Raw genomic sequence first — 18,094 nt, 5'->3', positions numbered from 1 at the left:
GAACAGAAAATGGAACGTAAACACCTGTTTTTGGAGAATCCCTGCCAAAGCAGCATGCTTAATATTAAAGCTCAAGCAAGTGGCACATTGAAAGGTGAAATCTCTACACATCAATTCAGTCCTGAGAAGCTCAATGCAGCAGAGCTTATTACAGACTCTCAATCTGTCTCAAGTGCTCAGTCTGTCTCAGTAATACGGGGCCTGCCGGCTCCTTGAAATGCTTCATTAAAACGCTTGGCTGTCCAGAGCACATCCATGGCAGCCAAATAAAGTGTCAGACCACATTTTTCATCTGCAGATTAAACCTATGTAAGCTCAAATTAAACCAAATTAGATCTGAAAATTAGAAATAAAGCAAAGCCAAATGACTGGAGAGACATGGGGCGGTTATCAGGAGGGAACACTTGTATGCCATCTGTAGAGCTTGTGGTGCTGGTTTAAGGGTTTTTCTAATTTATTTCAGGATTCTTATAGTTTTTATACATAAATTAAGGGTTAAGCATTTATTTGCAGTGTTTGTAGACCATTTTTCTTCAACTTTGAAGTATAGATTTGTCAGTTTCATGTGGATTTTAAGCATTTTAAGTGAAGTAATGTTTAAGTAAAAAAAGAAAACTAAAAAGAAAGTTATGCTTGTATATATGGATGGATGGATGGATGGATGGATGGATGGATGGATGGATGGATGGATGGATGGATGGATGGATGGATGGATGGATGGATGGATGGGCAGTAATGGTAAAACCAATATATTCTCAGTACATTTTTATCTTTCCATACTTCTCCAAACCTGTAAAAAACTTAAATTAAAATCTAGGTTTTCCTTTAAAATAGTACAGTATTTATATTTATTTATTGGGGAAACTTGTTGGAGGCTGAGTCCAATATGTCTTAATCTCTCATCTGTTCTGATTTGCGCTAAAGCATCTCTAGAGTAAATTATCTGCTATTCTTAAACATGAGTTGACCATGAGGAGAACGAATAATCTGTTAAAATGAAAGTTGATGTCTTATTAGTTTTGAGTTTCACATAACCATAGCCTTCCTTTGTGCACTGGTGAATGCTTCATCGCCTGAAAGATAAACTTTCAGTATATCAATTACAAATTGTCTTTTTCGCCCATTTTATCCTCCTGCATTGTCTTAATATATTCCCAAACCACACACCAGTGTTGTGAACATTTCAATTACACATCAATTGCATGACTACAACCTGCCAAAACTAAATTTATCGCCTATATGGATACCACAGTGGCTGAGCCTGACATACACAGCCACGTCCATAATGTTGGAGAGAATGAGTCTATGGAGAGGATTGCAGAGGGAGCCTGTGGTCAGTGCTCTGTTACCCCCGGTGTGTCAGATCCTCAGCCAGCCCATTGTGCTGAAATTCAGTCACAATAGCACTGTATCTTCCCAGAGCAGGCCCCTTATCATGGCCCTGAAATGACTCGTCTCTCTGGATGCCTACATCACAGACGCTTTGGGTCTGAGCACACAAAGCTCGAGGTGAGCGAGCCCTTTGTTCGGCGCATGACAAAGTTGCTCACAAAACTTCTCGCTCTAACATAATCTTAGAAAACAATTTGCAGTTTATACCCTGAGCCACTGTTGCAAATAACTTTCACAGAACAATACATTGAAGGATTTTATTATAAATGATTCTATTGATTGAGCAGCCTATCCAGTAAACAGCTGTCATCTCATAATTTGTCACGACACGATGGTGCCTGAAATAGAAATGTGTCAGTCATCAATCACGCTGACTCTAGTTCTGTCAATCGACCAAATGCCGTCATGATAAATTGAATTTTTGAGGATGTTTGCCAAAGCCAGTGGTTGTTATCTACATTTATAAGTAAAAAAAAAAAAAAAAACTCCATGCATTTGTTACTTTACTCTGATAAAGCTCATAGTTAAGAGCGGCTCAGATAATCCTGAACTGTCTATATAGTTATGCTGCTATAGGCTTAGACTGCTGGAGGACAAAGGGACCACTTTCAATCATTCTGCTTTATTCTATCTCTATTCTCCAATTCTGCAGTATTTGTTAGTTCCTGCTCCAACTCTGTGCTCATTCTGCATTTTTTCATCATAATAGCTTCATCTGCTCTGTTCCTGTTTGGCAGTGACATCACCCTGGAGAGAAATACCAGCTGTCCGGCTGCCATCAACAACTTTGTTTATAGATGTTGAAGGTTGGTCTGTTTTTCAGTGTAGTCCTGTTTCTCTGACTGTAACTAACTATACTGTATGTGCTCTCTTTCCTCCTCCAACATGGAGCTGGCTCGGAGCTCATCTGCCTGGTTGTGTGTTTCCTGGATGGGGCTGCCTGTGGAGCTGGTTAACAGTCACCTTATGTATCTCTGCTTCTTTCTCCTTGACCCCCAATCGGCCTCGGCAGATGCCCGCTCACACTGAGCCGGGTTCTGCTGGAGGTTGTTTCCTGTTAAAACGGAGTTTTCCTCGCCAAGGTCACAAAATTCATCCTTGGTGTGAAGGATTTTGTCGAGTCAATAAGTCAATATGATGAGCTGGTTTTCTTAGATAGAAAATTTTGAACAAATCTGACCGTATGATCTGACTGAATTGTTTGAGTTGTGAAGTGGTGCAATGTAAATAACTTTAATTGAATTGTGAATAGTAATACACAAAACTTAAGCTGTATTTGTTCAGATTACCTCTAAATCTAGACAGAGCATCCTACAGTACATATAAAATCTGGTGTCTTATTCCATGAATGTGAGGTCTGTATTAAAAAAGGGGGATTTCTTGACAAGATCAGTCCTGGAAATTTTGTGGTTGTTAGAGGGAATTTTCTCAATTTTGGTCATCTATGGGTCCTAGAAGAGGATAGATATAATTAAGAAATGTTTTAGATAAGATCAACACCTGAATTAAATCAGGCATAGACAAAATATGACAATCTTTTCACAAATTAAATCTTATTTTGGCAACGGTGAGTTGCTTCCCCAGATCATAAGAGTTGTTTTATTTATATATATATAATAGCAGCATTGACCAGTTCCTGTCATCTCAGACCAGTGCTCTTTTGTATTGAACATAATCATTTATTGATATACTACTTGCCTAAAGGTACTTTGAGGGAAAATATAATTCTGTGAATTTATACAAGGGTAGTAAGACAATCTTTTTTATTCCATAATCAGTAAAAGCCATGAAACCTTTTGATTGCGGTTGTAAAGGTGACACACAGACAAAAAAATGCTCCAATATTGACTTCCTATGCATTTAATACTCCAGCATGTACAATTTGAAAACTAGCTAGACCAGACTGTTACTGATTCTTTTAGAATTTTTAAAAAATAAATTAGCTCTACACCTCATGTGTTGTGCAGAAGTGAGCCAGTGCTGCAGCATTTACAACTGCAACCCAAAAATCACAGTAATGACTCAACATTAAACATTGCCCTAATCCCTTATAGCTCTTCGTCAGCACTGATTAAAATTTTTCTCACTCCAGAGTGCTTTGAACATATAGTTTGACCTGCTTTTATAATAAGTTTGTTATTACAAAAACTTTGTGGCATTTCAAATTACATTCTAAGGCAGTCGGCTTTTCCTTAAATATAGAAGAAAGATAAAATACATGAAACAGTAACATCATAACAGAAGTAACATTCAGGCCTGAAAAAACATTGAATTTTACAACCATGAACCCATCATACCAAGACTTATGGTTGATCTAATTTTTAATAATGTAAGAAATGTTTCAAAGATAAAAATATCACCATATATAAAACAGATTTTATTTTTTAATGAGTTGAAATGTGTTTAAAGTACTATAAACAGGTTATAATAATATAAACTCCATTTTCAACATCATCAGTGATTATTTATTTTAAGTGTATTCATTATATGCTAAAGTGTTGAATATAGTTACATTCACTCTATATTAAACTTATAATAATAATAAAAAAAAAAAAAAACATAAAAAAAAGCTACAAAAAGAAAACCTTTTTTAATCTACAATAAACCTTCCTCAGCAGAAAGGTACAGAATTTATCCTCAAAATTGGAGTTCCACAGATAATGAAACTAGTTTATTATGCAAAGCTTTGCAACATATGAATGCTTTCATTTTTAGGGCTATTTTTTCTAGTATCCTCCTGGAAAAAAGGGCATGCACCAGGAACTCTAAAGCATTGTGCAATAATGCATGAAGAAAAATGGGAGGGATGGATTCCTGATGTAACTCGTGTTGCTCTGTGATTTGATCCAGCGGAAGGAAAATATTTCTACACTCCTGAGTAAAACGCATTACTTTATGCTCTCTGATCTTGTTAAAAGCTTACTGACTCCATCTAGTTAAAGTTAAGTATTAACCATGTATAATCAGACAGTTTTAACAAACTGTGTATGGGCAGGCCTCCACAGAACTCCCTCACCACTTGAATTGTAAAATGTTTTGCAGGCTTGCCCAAAGCTGAAATACCCATAGAGTTAAAGCAGTACAGTAAATTGTCCTTTGATTAAGTGGCAATCTTATATGTGGAACAACACAGCCACAAAAGTCAGCTTCACGCATTATCCTTTTATTTACAGCACATATGAGCTATACAAAACACACTTGATGCTAGGGAGCTGATTGATTCAACCACTGTATGCTACAGGAATCAACTGGTGGGGAGAAGCTGCAGTAGTTTATCTACTGCAAAGTAATCTGGCAAATATGTATCATTTGGGGGCCAGTTCACAGCATTCTGCAGCACATCAAATTGTAAGCTTTATAAACGCCTCAATCCAGTGTGACAGATAGATATAAACAGTGCTTCAGTAAATAGAGATGACCCTTGAAGGTTACCATCATTCACTCACGCAGACTGATAAATGTTCCATAAAGGCTCATACAGCCTCGCTACAAGTTGACAAAAATCTGGCATCATAAAAAAACAGATATGTCATGTTCAAATCTGTTGAACTCCATTTGAAAGCCACGGTACACTCTAATGCAAAAGTATCAAACTCCTAGCAGTGTGTCTGGTAATAATTTTCAGGTTTAGGTTGATATCTATTAGAATTTGACCCTGTTAATTAGTGCCAAACACGTTACAAGATAATGAAATATCAAGGCATTGGCACGGCATTAAGTACAATGTTAACTGCTTGGCATTTTTCACTCGATAATCAGATCTAATCTGACATCAAGGCCATGTAATGTTAACTACACGGTCTGATAACAGTTCAGTTCATTTTCTGCACAAATTATACTACATTACTGCAGCTGTTAAGTACAAAAGTCCTTCAATGTATGTTAGTACTGTATAGTGCTTTGCACAGTATTCGTCCCCCTTCAAATTTTAATATTTCATAAACCATAATCTTCAATGTATTTTATTTGAATTTTAACCAACAAAAATTGCAAAAAGAAGCAGGAAATAGATGTCTTTTTAAATAAAAGTAGCTAATATGAAAGGTTTAGCTAGCATTTCTGTTTAGCCCCTTTTACTCTTATACCCCTTAATAAAGCCCAGTAAAACCAATTTAGGATGGCTGAATTAGCGAATACAATCTATTTATATAAGGCAAGGTAATCAACAAAAAATGCTTCTATATCTAAATCACTCAATGTAAAGAAAAAAAAAATTTAATCTGTGATAAAAAAAGATTAAAATATACACCGTCTAGACCTTGTTTAACATAATCTTTGCTATTTAAAAGTGTCTTTAGCTGCATTATTTTTAATGAAGTAAATCAATTCAGTGTGAAAAAGGTGGCAACACACTTTACAACCTGATAACTATTGTTTGACAAAAAACAAACTGTCTTTTCTCACCAGCTTATCCAAGGTTTTGGGATGTGTTGTGAAGCACTTAAAAGGTCAGACAAGAAAGCTGAGTTTAGGGCATGCAGTGCTTCAAAGGTGTCGACTAAAATATAAAAATGAATTCTATAGTAATTGGGGAGGCAATATGAAAGTGCCAAAACAGGAGTTACTGTAAGTGCTCTCTTTCTTATTTTGTTTAAAAGCCTAGCAGCAGTGTTCTGGACTGACTGGAGTGAGTTATTCTGTCTTTTTATTGAAGGTGTTAAAAAGACTGTTACAGTGGTTCACATGGGAGGAGAAAAATGTTTAAAAACCACCCCCAACTCAGTTTCTGACACGAAGCAGAGCAGAGCCGTTTAGATATATTTTTCAACTAAAATAACCTTTTTTTAATATTTTCTTAAAATGAGCCTTAGAGTTCAAGACAAAGCCCACGTCAAGCTTTATGCGGTTTGGCTAGAAAATGAAAGCCATCATACCTAGGTGTTGTTTGATATCAAAACTGTGAGTGTCAGGATCTATGATCAGACTCTGTTTTATTTCACACTTCGGTAATATAACAAAGTCCCAACACATCATACAGAACTCTTTAATCTATGATCTCCAAACAGAAAGAATATGGAACAAATGGAAACCGAATCTAAATTTAGCTTTAATGAAATAATGAAAGAAGAATGCCATTGTTAGACAAAAGCTCTAATCCTATTTACAGTCGGGCTCAATCTATGTAGGGGCCCCAGCACAAATAAAAAAAAAAGTTGCTCTAGTCACATGAAAACTACTTAAATTTGTTTGCTATCCCCGTAAAAACACTGTGCACATTGTGGAATAAACCCCACCCAAAAAACAACCGACTATGCACCTCGTTACCTTCTTAACAACTTCGCTTCAATGAAACGTTAAATACAGCATCATGTTTTAGGGAAACTATCTCAGCAAAACCAGTGAAGTTGAGATAGTTTTACGATGCATGAAGCTAAAAATAGCACAATTCTGGGAAAAAAAAAAAAAAAAATATATATATATATATATATATATATATATATATATATATATATATAACAACAACTACAGGCTGCAAAAAACACAAGACTGGACACAGTGTTCACCTTTTAGTTGGGTAATTATATTTAAGAAATTACTTATTGTACCACATAAGAACCTTGACGCTACAGCCTGAGCTGCAGGGACAGTTGCTGAGATGATTTATTGTAATAGACCAGGTAAAGTTCAAACCTTTTCTAATTGAAAACTCTTTCTCTAGGCATCCAAATATAGACACATAGCTCAAAGCTAGCCGGTTTTAAAATGGCTTAAAAATATTGACCCATAGGGAAATATATAAAAGCAATTTTATGAATTTTCTATATTGAAAAGATCCTTTCATCTACAGTAACAACAATGCAGTACTCTTTGTGGTATATTGTAAAAATGCCCCAAATTTACATTAAGGTTTGTGGTGGTAACATGATAGTGTGTGAAAATGATAAAGGTGTGTAAAAAATGTTGCACGGTCCTCTAAATGAGATTATCACCGTTTAAGAGTTATGTATTTCTGAGTTTGATAGCACTCCCCAGCAAAGAGGAATTAGATAGTCAACAGACCATTTGAGTCTGATTAGTCTCAGACTGGCTTTTAATTTGATATGCATGCAGACCTCAAATTGCCAGGCGGATAAGTCGTCCATCAGATCTAGACATGCATGGCATTTGAGGATTTGTGGTTCAGCTGTGGACCAATCATTTCTGCTTACAGAAAAAAATTAACCAAATTCCAACACCGAAAGTGCCTCAAAAAGAAGAACATTTCTCTGAAAGTGGCTGCTCTTTCATTTGTCATACCTTATCAGGGTTATCTTCAATCCACTTCTTCACTGTATTCAGAGCAATGTCTGCTGCAGGCTCATTGGGATAGCCTAAGGAGACAGTGAAAACAGTGTAAACACAAGTTAAACTTAGCATGCACCCACCCACCCAAAAAAAAAAAAGAAACTGAGTACGGCAACAAAGTACATTAGTCTGGAAAGTGATACTTCCTCAGGTAGCAGAAGCATTGCTATTAAATGAATAAAAAGCAGCACAACCTGCTCTTCTTAGTGAGATAAGACCAAATGTCTCATCAACTGCTGTTGACGAGTGCTGCCAGATGCAGGGTGATGTAAAAACACAGACAGACAATATTGCAGGGTCTTTAAAGTGTTGATACAAGGTACATAGAAAGAAATCACACCCTTACTCATTACCACCTCAAGAAGAACTGATTAATGTTTTATCTTTATGGGGAAATTACACTTTGATGTGTGATCATGCACACTATTCTTTTATTTTATCAGCTTGCCAACATGAACCTGTAGTCTAGACACAATGCAGCAAACTATCATATTAACAGTTGTGTTTAAAGGGTGTTAACACTAAAGAACAACTGTGCTCTGATTATTTTCTAATTAGACCAGGAAAAAGAAGACTGCTTGATACTAATCTTAAAATCACTTGCTGCTTCTGTAGATAACTTCACAGGACCAAACTCCAACAGCGAAATATAGACTTGAATAGATAGCTTGATAGAGTAAATAGGCCAGTACCAAAAGAGCTGAAAAATTGCTAATATGAAGTTCTTCAACTTTCATTGATCAAAAAGGAATCATTGTTTTGCTAAATAAAAAGTTATGACAATTATAAAGCAAACATTTTTCTGCTTCCAAGTGAAAATTAGATCAGAGAATAATCATGTACTATGGGTTATTATCTTCTCTTTTCCATGTAAGGTTCTACCGTTTCTTTGTTTCATTTTTTTTTTTTCTGAAAAGAACCATTATCATAGTTTTAGATGCCCTCTTTGGTTTCCCACAGAAAGTACCCCTGGTTCAATGATTCAATGTGCAGCTGTCACACAACTATTGATAAAGGTATTGCTTCCTCTAACTACATGTAATCTCTTTGTTTTTGTTGTGTGAGTTCATGATTTGGCTACATCTCTGTCCTGAAAAGAGTCACTGATAGAGAATTTCCTATCAATAACTATATGTTCTGTCATGTTTTAGGTTTCTAATGAAAGTAATACTCTCCCAGTAATATAGCCTTTAGTTTGGTCTCTTTTAACGATAGAGCCTTAGAGTGAGCTATTGCTACAAGTAACTATGGGGAGTCTTTGTTTTTGTTCCTTAGAAAATACCTCTGGCTCCAGGATTTGGTTTAGGATACAATAAAATAACACAACGTCTGTGTGGGGAAGTTTATGCATCAGTGAGCAAAGTCATGTATCCCAGATTAAGGACAAATAGAAGCAAACGCATATACACAAAAGTGTAAAAGCTATGAAAAGATAAAAAGAATAGGAGACTTTGCAGTAAGGGCAAATTTGCAATACAAGAGACTGCATTTAGATTTAACTCCAACTTTTACTGTGCAAAGGCGGTGACATATATTGATTATTTTCAATGTATAACTTTTTCTTACAGACAGTAAACAGTACTGGGTCAAGGCTTCAATTTTTTCATATTGCGACTCAGCTCCTAGTAAGTATTGACCATGGGCCACTCATACCGAACAGAGTTCTGTTGGAGGTTTCCCACTGTTAAAAGGTCAAAGAGGACTTGCTGCAATTGGATAGTCTAGTTGGAATTGTGATTATCTGAATTGTATTTCTCAATTTCTTAAACACTATATTACCTTTAACTGGATATAAGCTGAGATTGTATTTCTTCTAAAATGCCCTAAGAAAGTATATAACTAAACTTAATTGAACATAATATTATGTCTATAAAAGATGTCAGCTTTCAATTATCTTACAGAGTCCTGGATGTTTCCAAAATTTAATAACACTTTAGAGATACTTGAAAAGGCAGTGATGAATTACCATCTTGCCAGAGAAAAGCTTGACTAAAATAGGTGATCTAAAAACCTCCAAATATTAATATTTCTTTTTGCTTTTCTACAAAGACTGATTGCGCTTTTAAATGATGGAAAAAGATAACATGGTTGAATAACTTCACATTAAACCTGAGGTGCATGATGTACTGGGGTAAGGGGGTAGGTGGAAGAAGTGATGCATGTCGTCTTGTGCCAACTTTTGAAGCTTATGGGGGCCATTTTATTATTTAAGGTTGTCAGACCAGGTTCAGCAATGTGCCCAAAAAAATTAGGTCACCTGTCTCCTCAGAAAATACAAAATGAACAGGTTTTTCCATCAATAGACTTTCCTTATTTCCTGAAAGAGCATGACTATTCTGAGAAGACAATGCCAGAACTCATCAGGGTCAAAATATGAAAAAGTGGATCACACAGCTGGAGACATTATGTCGAAATGGATCCACCTTTTAACTCCATCTGGAATGATGAAGACTCTGCATTCATAGAAACACAGACTCACAGATGAACCTTAAATTTTACATACATTCTTTAAGGTAGTTTGTGGCTGCCCTTCTGCAACCTATAAGAAAGATTGTCGTCATGCAACATTCAGAAACCAAAAAACAAGCAGAGCATTTTTCTTCAGTCTAAATGAGCCCATAGAAGATTTACAGCTCTACTTAGAAACCCTTGACTCTCATACGGTACCACAGGGTCGAAGGAGACTCTATAACAACAGAGGTTAACACCTCAATTTCAACCAGCACCGACTAATCCAATGACCTGGTCACAGTTGCAACTTGTTAGTTAGTGCTTTGGTCATATTTTCAAAAATATAGATTTCTATTTTCTTCAGTCATTGACTTTTTCTTATGACCCATGAAACAGCTTTACAAGCACAATATTGACTTGTCCTTTACCAGGAATGTAAAGGAAACTAAAAGGCTGCAAAGATTTGACCTAACATTTTCTGAATTCTTTTATCTGTGACTCAGGCCACCTCTTGTCAAAGCCGTTCAGTAACTACTACTGAAATTGTCTTAATCAACTGCCTAAAAAGTCAATATAAGACGCATGCACCTAATCCTCTAAACCTTCACCTATCTGACTGCTGCTGATGTCTCTCTCCTTTTCTCTGTTTTTTTCCTCCTCTTTCCCAGCTTGACAGGAGTGGCCAAGTTACACTGATGAGAGGAGAGGGGGCCAGAGACACTGCCAAGCCCTTGCAGAGTTCCCGTTCAAGCTTAGGGAGAAGCAAGATGTGAGCTGCATACCAGCCAGAAGTGACAGCCAGCCTGCTCCTACAGCTTTTTTCTGTAGCATCTGCAGACAGAGCAAAGTCTGTTCACAGCTCCTGTACTTTAGAAAGGAACCCCCAAGAGCCATGCGCTCTGAAGCTAATCCAGAATCGCGAAATCTGTAAGTCACCTGACTTCTGTTCCATCTAAAGCACACTTAACCTTTTCAGAGACACATTTTTAATGCTGACGTTTCCCTTTGAAGAGCTGTTTCCACACCTGTGCAGGTGTACCAACAGCAAACTCGCACATCAAGTAGCTTAGGAAAACAGATGTGCAGAAGACAGGAAAGCTGAGAAAAATAGTTTCAGGGAGATAGGACCAGCTGTTCACACGGCAAAAACACAAGAAGTGTCAGAAGCGCTTAAACAAATTAAATATATGGTATACACAAAATCAAGTATCTGTCTCTGACCTGCATTCTGAACACAGCCTGATAAACTTCATGCAAAATGAAGTCTAAAACATATTTCCTCCGGGTCACTAGAAGTGAGCTTCAGAGAACATTTAATCTGTTTAGAGCAGACTTCTACAAATGTTCTATTGATTTGACAAGTATACCTATTAATCATAGCAGCGCAGGAAGGAAATGGGAAACAAGGTGAGCCAGAGGCCTAATTAAATAAGATAGCATAAAAGTAGAACAATACATTTAAATTGCTGACAATCAGAAAAGACATCAGAGAAGCAAGGCAAGAAACAAGGTATCAGTAGAGCTGTGGGTGGCCTGGCAGAAGAATTCAACAATACAACGTTAACGGCTCCAAATTGAGCAGATCAGCAGCTTTCTCTCGTTATGCAACTATAAACCCTCCTCCTCTCTCCTCTTTTTGTCCCTCTGTCTCTTTCAGCATGGCTAAGTGTGTTTACATGGAGACCAGCGGATATAATAAAATACTTTAAAACCCAACCTCTAGTACTGCTCTTGGGCCTCCGAGTCAGGTACTATCCAGCAGCTCTGCTGATACAATCCACTTTCTAAAAGACATTCAGCAGAAGATTGAGTGAGCAGAGTCCTTTATATGCCTAAGTGCACACAAAATGCACAAATTCTGTTCTACTTCTACATGTGTTCTCCCAAACATCCTCCTTTTCAGGGTTTCCTGTGTGCAGGGTTTAGGTGAAGCCAATCTGTCAGCTGTTGAGGCATTAGCATTAGCTACAGTGATGGTGGGCCCTCCAGGGTCTGTGCTCTAGTTGGCTCGCCTCTCTACTATGCTGGGAATATGGCTGGCTCAGAGAGATTTGTCTTAGTGAGGTGCACTGATGGGAAATGTACAGTGTGGTGCCCCTGATGAGGGCTCAGGTGGCGCAGTGTTATTTCTGCTGAAGGCTTCTCTACTTTATCACCCAGCAGAGTGCAGCATCCAGAGAGAAGATGCTAAGGGAACCCATGCCATGTGCCGTATCTTATGAAGACATTTTATGGTAATATTTGCATAAAACAGCCAACAATGTTAAAACTGCTGTAAATAAAACATTAAAATCATAGTATCTCAAGTTTATATAGGAGTAGTCAGTCTTTCCTAATTTCCTATTAGTTTATTTAACCAGTTTTGAAATATATCTAAAAGTGCATTAATAATTAAATTTAAAGGGGAGTTCTAAAATTGTTTAACTAAATGGGTACTCATGTCTAAGAACCCTAAATATGTTGTCTGAACATGTGTCTACAGTATGTGTTTTGACTGATATTGTATTTTTTGATCTTGTGTTGTTTTGTCTTCCAACCTCAGAACGACAGATGTAAATTAGCAACTATGCTATAATCTGGCTCATTTACAATCTGTACAGAAGTATAAGATTGTTCATTAATGTGCTCTGTCCTGATTAAATAAATAAATATGTTGTTTAGATGGTGTGTCCATACGGGTTTTGTAAGATCATAACTTTTTCGGAGATGCTTCCAAACCTTGACAAATATTTTTTGAAAATGTTTCCAAAATGTGTCTGCTTTTGTCTAGGCATTCCTTTTAAGTGATTAAAAAAAAGGTTTTTTATTTTATTTTTACATGTTTGTTTAATACGCCATACCACCCGTAGTGACAGTTGAAAATATTGTTTAATATATACACATTTTAAAACAAGGGAATCAGCTGCAAGAGCTAAAAGACTACATATAGTATGACAGCTTTTAGCTTTTAGCAATGCAGTATCTCGCTGATGTTCATTACAATTTTAGAAGCAAGTACCAACGTATTCTTTATAAATAAAATCCTACTGTATGAAAATGTGTTATCCTTTTATCATAAAATATCATTATATACCTTTATCTTTTAAATATTTGCTTTTTTGGCGTGCCTGTTGTGGAACTGTAACTTTCTACTATTAATCAAGTAAGCTTTGTGTTTTTTCCCCTCATTCTTTCATGTTACAACAATGAGTTTCCTTTTGTTTTTACATGATCTCATGTGATAGGCCATCACAAATTCACCATTAGAGGTATGTAATTAGATAATTACCCCTTATTTTCTTTTTTAAATGAGCTTCAAAATTTTTTTTGGTCCCATACATTTTTGTATGTTTTTCTTTGACAGAAAGGAAGAGTGAACCATTTAAGGTACAATACAATCCAGATTAGTAGACGATGGTTTGAACCTGAGGAAAAAAATCATTAAGTGACGACCGTTCTAGTTGAGGGAAGCAGAGCTGTATTTTCATGTGGAAAGCACAGTAGGAAGCAGGGTTGTAACCCCATCAGGGCCCAATGGAGAGGTGAGGTGACCCAGGGTGGAGGACGAAGTAGCGCCCCAGGACTCCATGCGCCACAGCCCGGGTGTCAAACTGCCCGGAGCAGCTCTTACACCATCAGTGGAGGCCGTGACCGACTTTGCAGCCCCACAGAAGGTTATAAAGACAAAGAGAGAAATGAAGCTACTGGATAAGAAAGAGAGGAAGAAAAAGGCTGAAAAAATTTTAAAGGGGCCTCCATGACCCAACAGATTATGACTTTCTTTGGAAACATTCCATTAAGATGAAGGCAGGATGTGTCCCGTAGTTCTCCTGGAGTATTTGAGTTTTTTTTGTTGTGCATAGGCTTTATGTTGGGCCATTTGGATCATGATGAGCAAGCTTATTTATTTTTATTTCAAATGAGTTCCAGGAATTGATTTAATTTCCCTTGTAACCAATATGGCTTCTTTCACGCCTCTTTCAAGCCGTCTTTCTTCTGAAAAAGTTCAACATTTTGTTCGTCGAAAGCTGCGTCCTTTGTTCTTGAGGTGTATGTGTACAGCAGCATCAGAGTTGCGAGCTCTCCTGTGCCGCACCGTCCAATTGTTGGTGGGGTTCTTCAAAATAGTTATCTGGTCAAGTGTAGGAAAGACTGTTTAGATTTCTATATACCTGACTTGGAATGTGCTTAGAAGGATAGATGTCCATGCTGCTTAAAAACATCAGCACAGATTGCTCTAGTGCAAGCCAACGGAGTTGAAAAAGACTCCTCAATAGGTGTCGAAATGACTTCAAGAAAAAAACAAAATTGAGTTAAAGTGATTGGTTTCCTTTGATTTAAGTCTGTTTTGCGATTCTTAAAACTATGTGATATAAGTTAATTAAGTACAAACCTAGTTTGATTAAATTTGCTGAATTCCTTGTCCTAATGGTAGATCTATGTTTACACTTGGCTTATCATCCGTAGAATTGTGAGGGTGCAGCAAATGTTTACCACAATGCGTGCTGGATGGCCCTGTTAAATGGGCTACAAAATTCCTGTTCCCACTCTGCTGCCCACATATAGCCATAGAAATTCCCAAACTGATAAGTAAGCTCTGGGTAGTGAATCCTAGGTTTTAAGAGAGGAGGTGATTTTTCCCAGGTCATCGCCGGCTCGCCAGCAGCAGGCCATCAACAACAAGAGATAAGGTGCCATGAATGCTTACAACCCTCCTAATCCTAGACAAGGATAAAGAAAGCCAGAGCATGATGCTGGCTAAAGGAAAAAAAAAAAAAAATCTTTGCTGTGAAACACTTTTGATCTCTACGGAGGAACAGTGTGGACATACCAGTAGAGCTTAGGTGGATTACAAACATATCTTCTACAGCTACCTGCTAGTGCTGAAGCTCCTTTGTCAACAATCTTAAGATCCATCACTGAGACAGATGTGCAAAAGGTGGAAGGTTATTCGTAAACGGGGAAATATTTGTCCAAAGCGGAGTGGCAGCTTTGCTGTGCTGAGCACATCTGATTATTTTGATAGGGTTATAAACGCATGCCTGGGAGGGTATCTGTCAAGCAAACAGTACATATAATCTTCACGTCCTTGCTTTCACATCCTTCCCCTCAGTCCTCAGCTCCATGCAAACATTAATCTCAACAGACGTCTCCTGAATTGTAGGATTCATTACAAGGCTGCTGGAAAGAGCTTTTTAAATGTATAGTTTGATCCATGCAAAGCTACAGCAGGAATTATGCAACTTTGTACCACCTCAGGAAATATACTGAAAGACAGTTTAAAGCAAAAATAAAACTGTGCTTTATTATTTATTTAGGTTTTTTTTTTTTTAGTTCTTTTTACAAAAGAAGATAAACTGTCATATTTTGGCAGTAAAAGCTGATTCTTTGATTTTCTGTACTTTTTATTTACATAAAAGATATATCATGTGCCTCAATCTTAGTGTGCTTTTAAAAATGCATTTTTATAATAAACGATTAATTAACCACTTATCACTGTAAATCATTAAATACTCTGCATCCAATATGTTCCTTTAGTGTTTCAGTTAGGAAAAAAATATGTTACCATGTGTTTTGTATAATTATTGAGCAGCCTAACCCTAACCTGTACAAGCAGTTGATGTTTTAAAACTAATTTGAAGTACATTTTGTGATTTATGGTCTTGCATAGCTGCATCTATGTGAAACTTTTAACAAATCATTGTTTCTGGGCATAATAATCTTATAAAGCAGTCTCAAAAAAAAAAAAAAGAAAGGAACCACTGTGCCACCAACTATCATAATATGATATCATCAATCCCAAATTAATTTTCTACAAAGAAGGCTAATTTCATGACTTCTTTTGTCCTTAAAGATTTAAGCATTTTGTTAAGTCTGGTATGGGGCAGTTAACATTATTTTTAAGGAGGTGTTATTATTTGAGTTATTCTTGAAAGAAAGGATGCAAGTTAATGTTTTTATTCTATCCACTTCTTTCGCAAAATAAGTTAATTAGCTAATCTTGAAAACCTTATTTTATTCTTGCTGAGGTCCTAGGGGGAACATGGTGGTAATGTGAGGTTTGTTTGTTTTCTCTGACACTGACAACCACTGGTCTATCTCACACATGAAGATAAGACTTTTCAACTAGTGGCTTAGCTCTCCCTTATAGTTCACGCGAGAAAAAAAAATATGAGTAAAGGAAAATACAGAGATGAGATTGTGTCTGAGGAAGGACAGATAAGAACGTGACACAAAAAGAGAGAGTGACCTCTCTAAGTCGAGGTAGTTGGACCTCTGGCTCTTATGCAGGGAGACATTGAGAGGCGTCTTCTCCTTGGAAGGAATAATCTATTTAAACCCAACTCGCACAACTGTGATTGATGTCCAAACAGAAGCAGCACTTAATAACCTCTATCATGCTGGGTGACCTCGTGGCCCACAGTGGGCACCAGTTTGTTTATGGGTGGTACCTCCGACACACAATGTGTGCAAAAATTCTGTTGTGGCTAATGGGCCTGACTGAGGGATTGGACTGTCAGCGCAGTGTGAGCCCTCATTTTTCTTTCCGACCGTCTGAGGTACGACCCGCACTCCCTTACTACAACCCAACCTCCCTGTTCTGCCGTCATGTCAGTGGAGATGGAGTCCTTTGGAAGACGAAGGCGTGGTGGAGAGTGTCAATTAGCATTAGCCATTCTGACAAATCTGGTTCCCTCATCACACAAAGGCCTTGGATAACTTGTTCCTAATTTCTCTCTGTCAACACAAGGGGGGAAATGAATTTACCTTCCAGCTGCAATTCAAGCATAGAACTAGGACAGTGGGGTTGCTAACTTTAGGAAATTGAAAAAAGAAATGGAATGAACCTCACCATCCATAATGTTTAATATCAATAATAATGAAGCAATATTAACAAGACAGACATACAGTAATTACTGTCCCGTTGTTGGAGACTTAACAAAATGAGGAAACAGATATACAGTGGCTGAAGTTGTGTTTTGAAGTGAGGAATTTTGTGGCATCAGTTTTAATTTCTAACTGCTATATACTGTAGGAAAAGTAAAGCAATGCAATTTCATTGTGCAGAAAATTTAACTTAAGAAAACAATTTGAAATGCTTTACAATTTGAAGAGAAGAAAACAGCAAGATGTATATTGCAGAGGCATTTAAAGAAAAGCTGGAGTATAAATTTAATACAACAATTTTAAATTTAACAGTTTGAAAAATAAATGTTTTTAACTTTGATTTAAAACAACTTAGGCTTCTGATACAGTAGTTTGTTCCAGATAAGTGGATAATAAGAACTAAAAGCTACTTCTCCATGTTTACTCTGATAGTATAAAATATACTAGAGTCAAAAGACCTAAAAGCTCATATGGTAACATTCTGTTATTTATTACTACTTAAGTCAGGGGGAGAATGTATATAATGAATAGGAGGGGCTCCAAAGACAGACCCTTGAGGAAAGCTGAATGTGATGTTTTTGATCCCTTTGATGTAAAAAATGCCTACTGATGCAAAACAAAAACAGATTTAAACCAGTCAAGGGTTGTCCTAGAAAGACAGACTCCCAGTGCTCTAACACTGGGAGTGGACGAAGGGCTACCAATATTCACCCATGAACTGGAGGGATCAGCCTCCTTAACTTAATACATACTTTAATAAGCATACTTTTATTGTTTTGTTTAAATTCTAATTTTCTTTATGGTATTGTCATTTTGACATGTCTATAAATGCTTAAATGCTCTGTGTGATTAAAATGATAAAAGGCTCTAAAAATTATAAAAACAGAACAGTAACAGTTTAAAATTAAATTTCAATCTTAGCTCACAGGGCCATTTGGTGCCTGCAGCCACCCCATTGGTCACTCCTGGTCAGGGGGGGATTTACCATTAGGCAATACTAGGCAGTTGCCTAGGGCCCCAAGTTCCTGGGGGCCCCATAAAACTCTGTTTACATTTATAGTTAATACAACTATTCCTTATTTGTGCACATTAATTATGT

General features: G+C 36.9%; 1 protein-coding gene across 1 annotated transcript in view; it reads right to left on the bottom strand.

The window, feature by feature from the left end:
- The window catches only part of LOC107084010 (O-acetyl-ADP-ribose deacetylase MACROD1-like), a 583,486-nt gene that overhangs the window by 134,044 nt on the left and 431,348 nt on the right, over positions 1 to 18,094 (bottom strand). Inside the window, exon 6 of the mRNA XM_015373637.1 lies at positions 7,630 to 7,703. Coding sequence (XP_015229123.1) covers positions 7,630 to 7,703 — 74 coding nt within the window. The remainder of the gene's footprint in view (positions 1 to 7,629; positions 7,704 to 18,094) is intronic.

Source organism: Cyprinodon variegatus, unplaced genomic scaffold (assembly GCF_000732505.1).
Source record: "Cyprinodon variegatus isolate N-32 unplaced genomic scaffold, C_variegatus-1.0 Scaffold90, whole genome shotgun sequence".
Classification (NCBI taxonomy): domain Eukaryota; kingdom Metazoa; phylum Chordata; class Actinopteri; order Cyprinodontiformes; family Cyprinodontidae; genus Cyprinodon; species Cyprinodon variegatus.
This window is presented reverse-complemented; position numbering and strand designations above follow the sequence as displayed.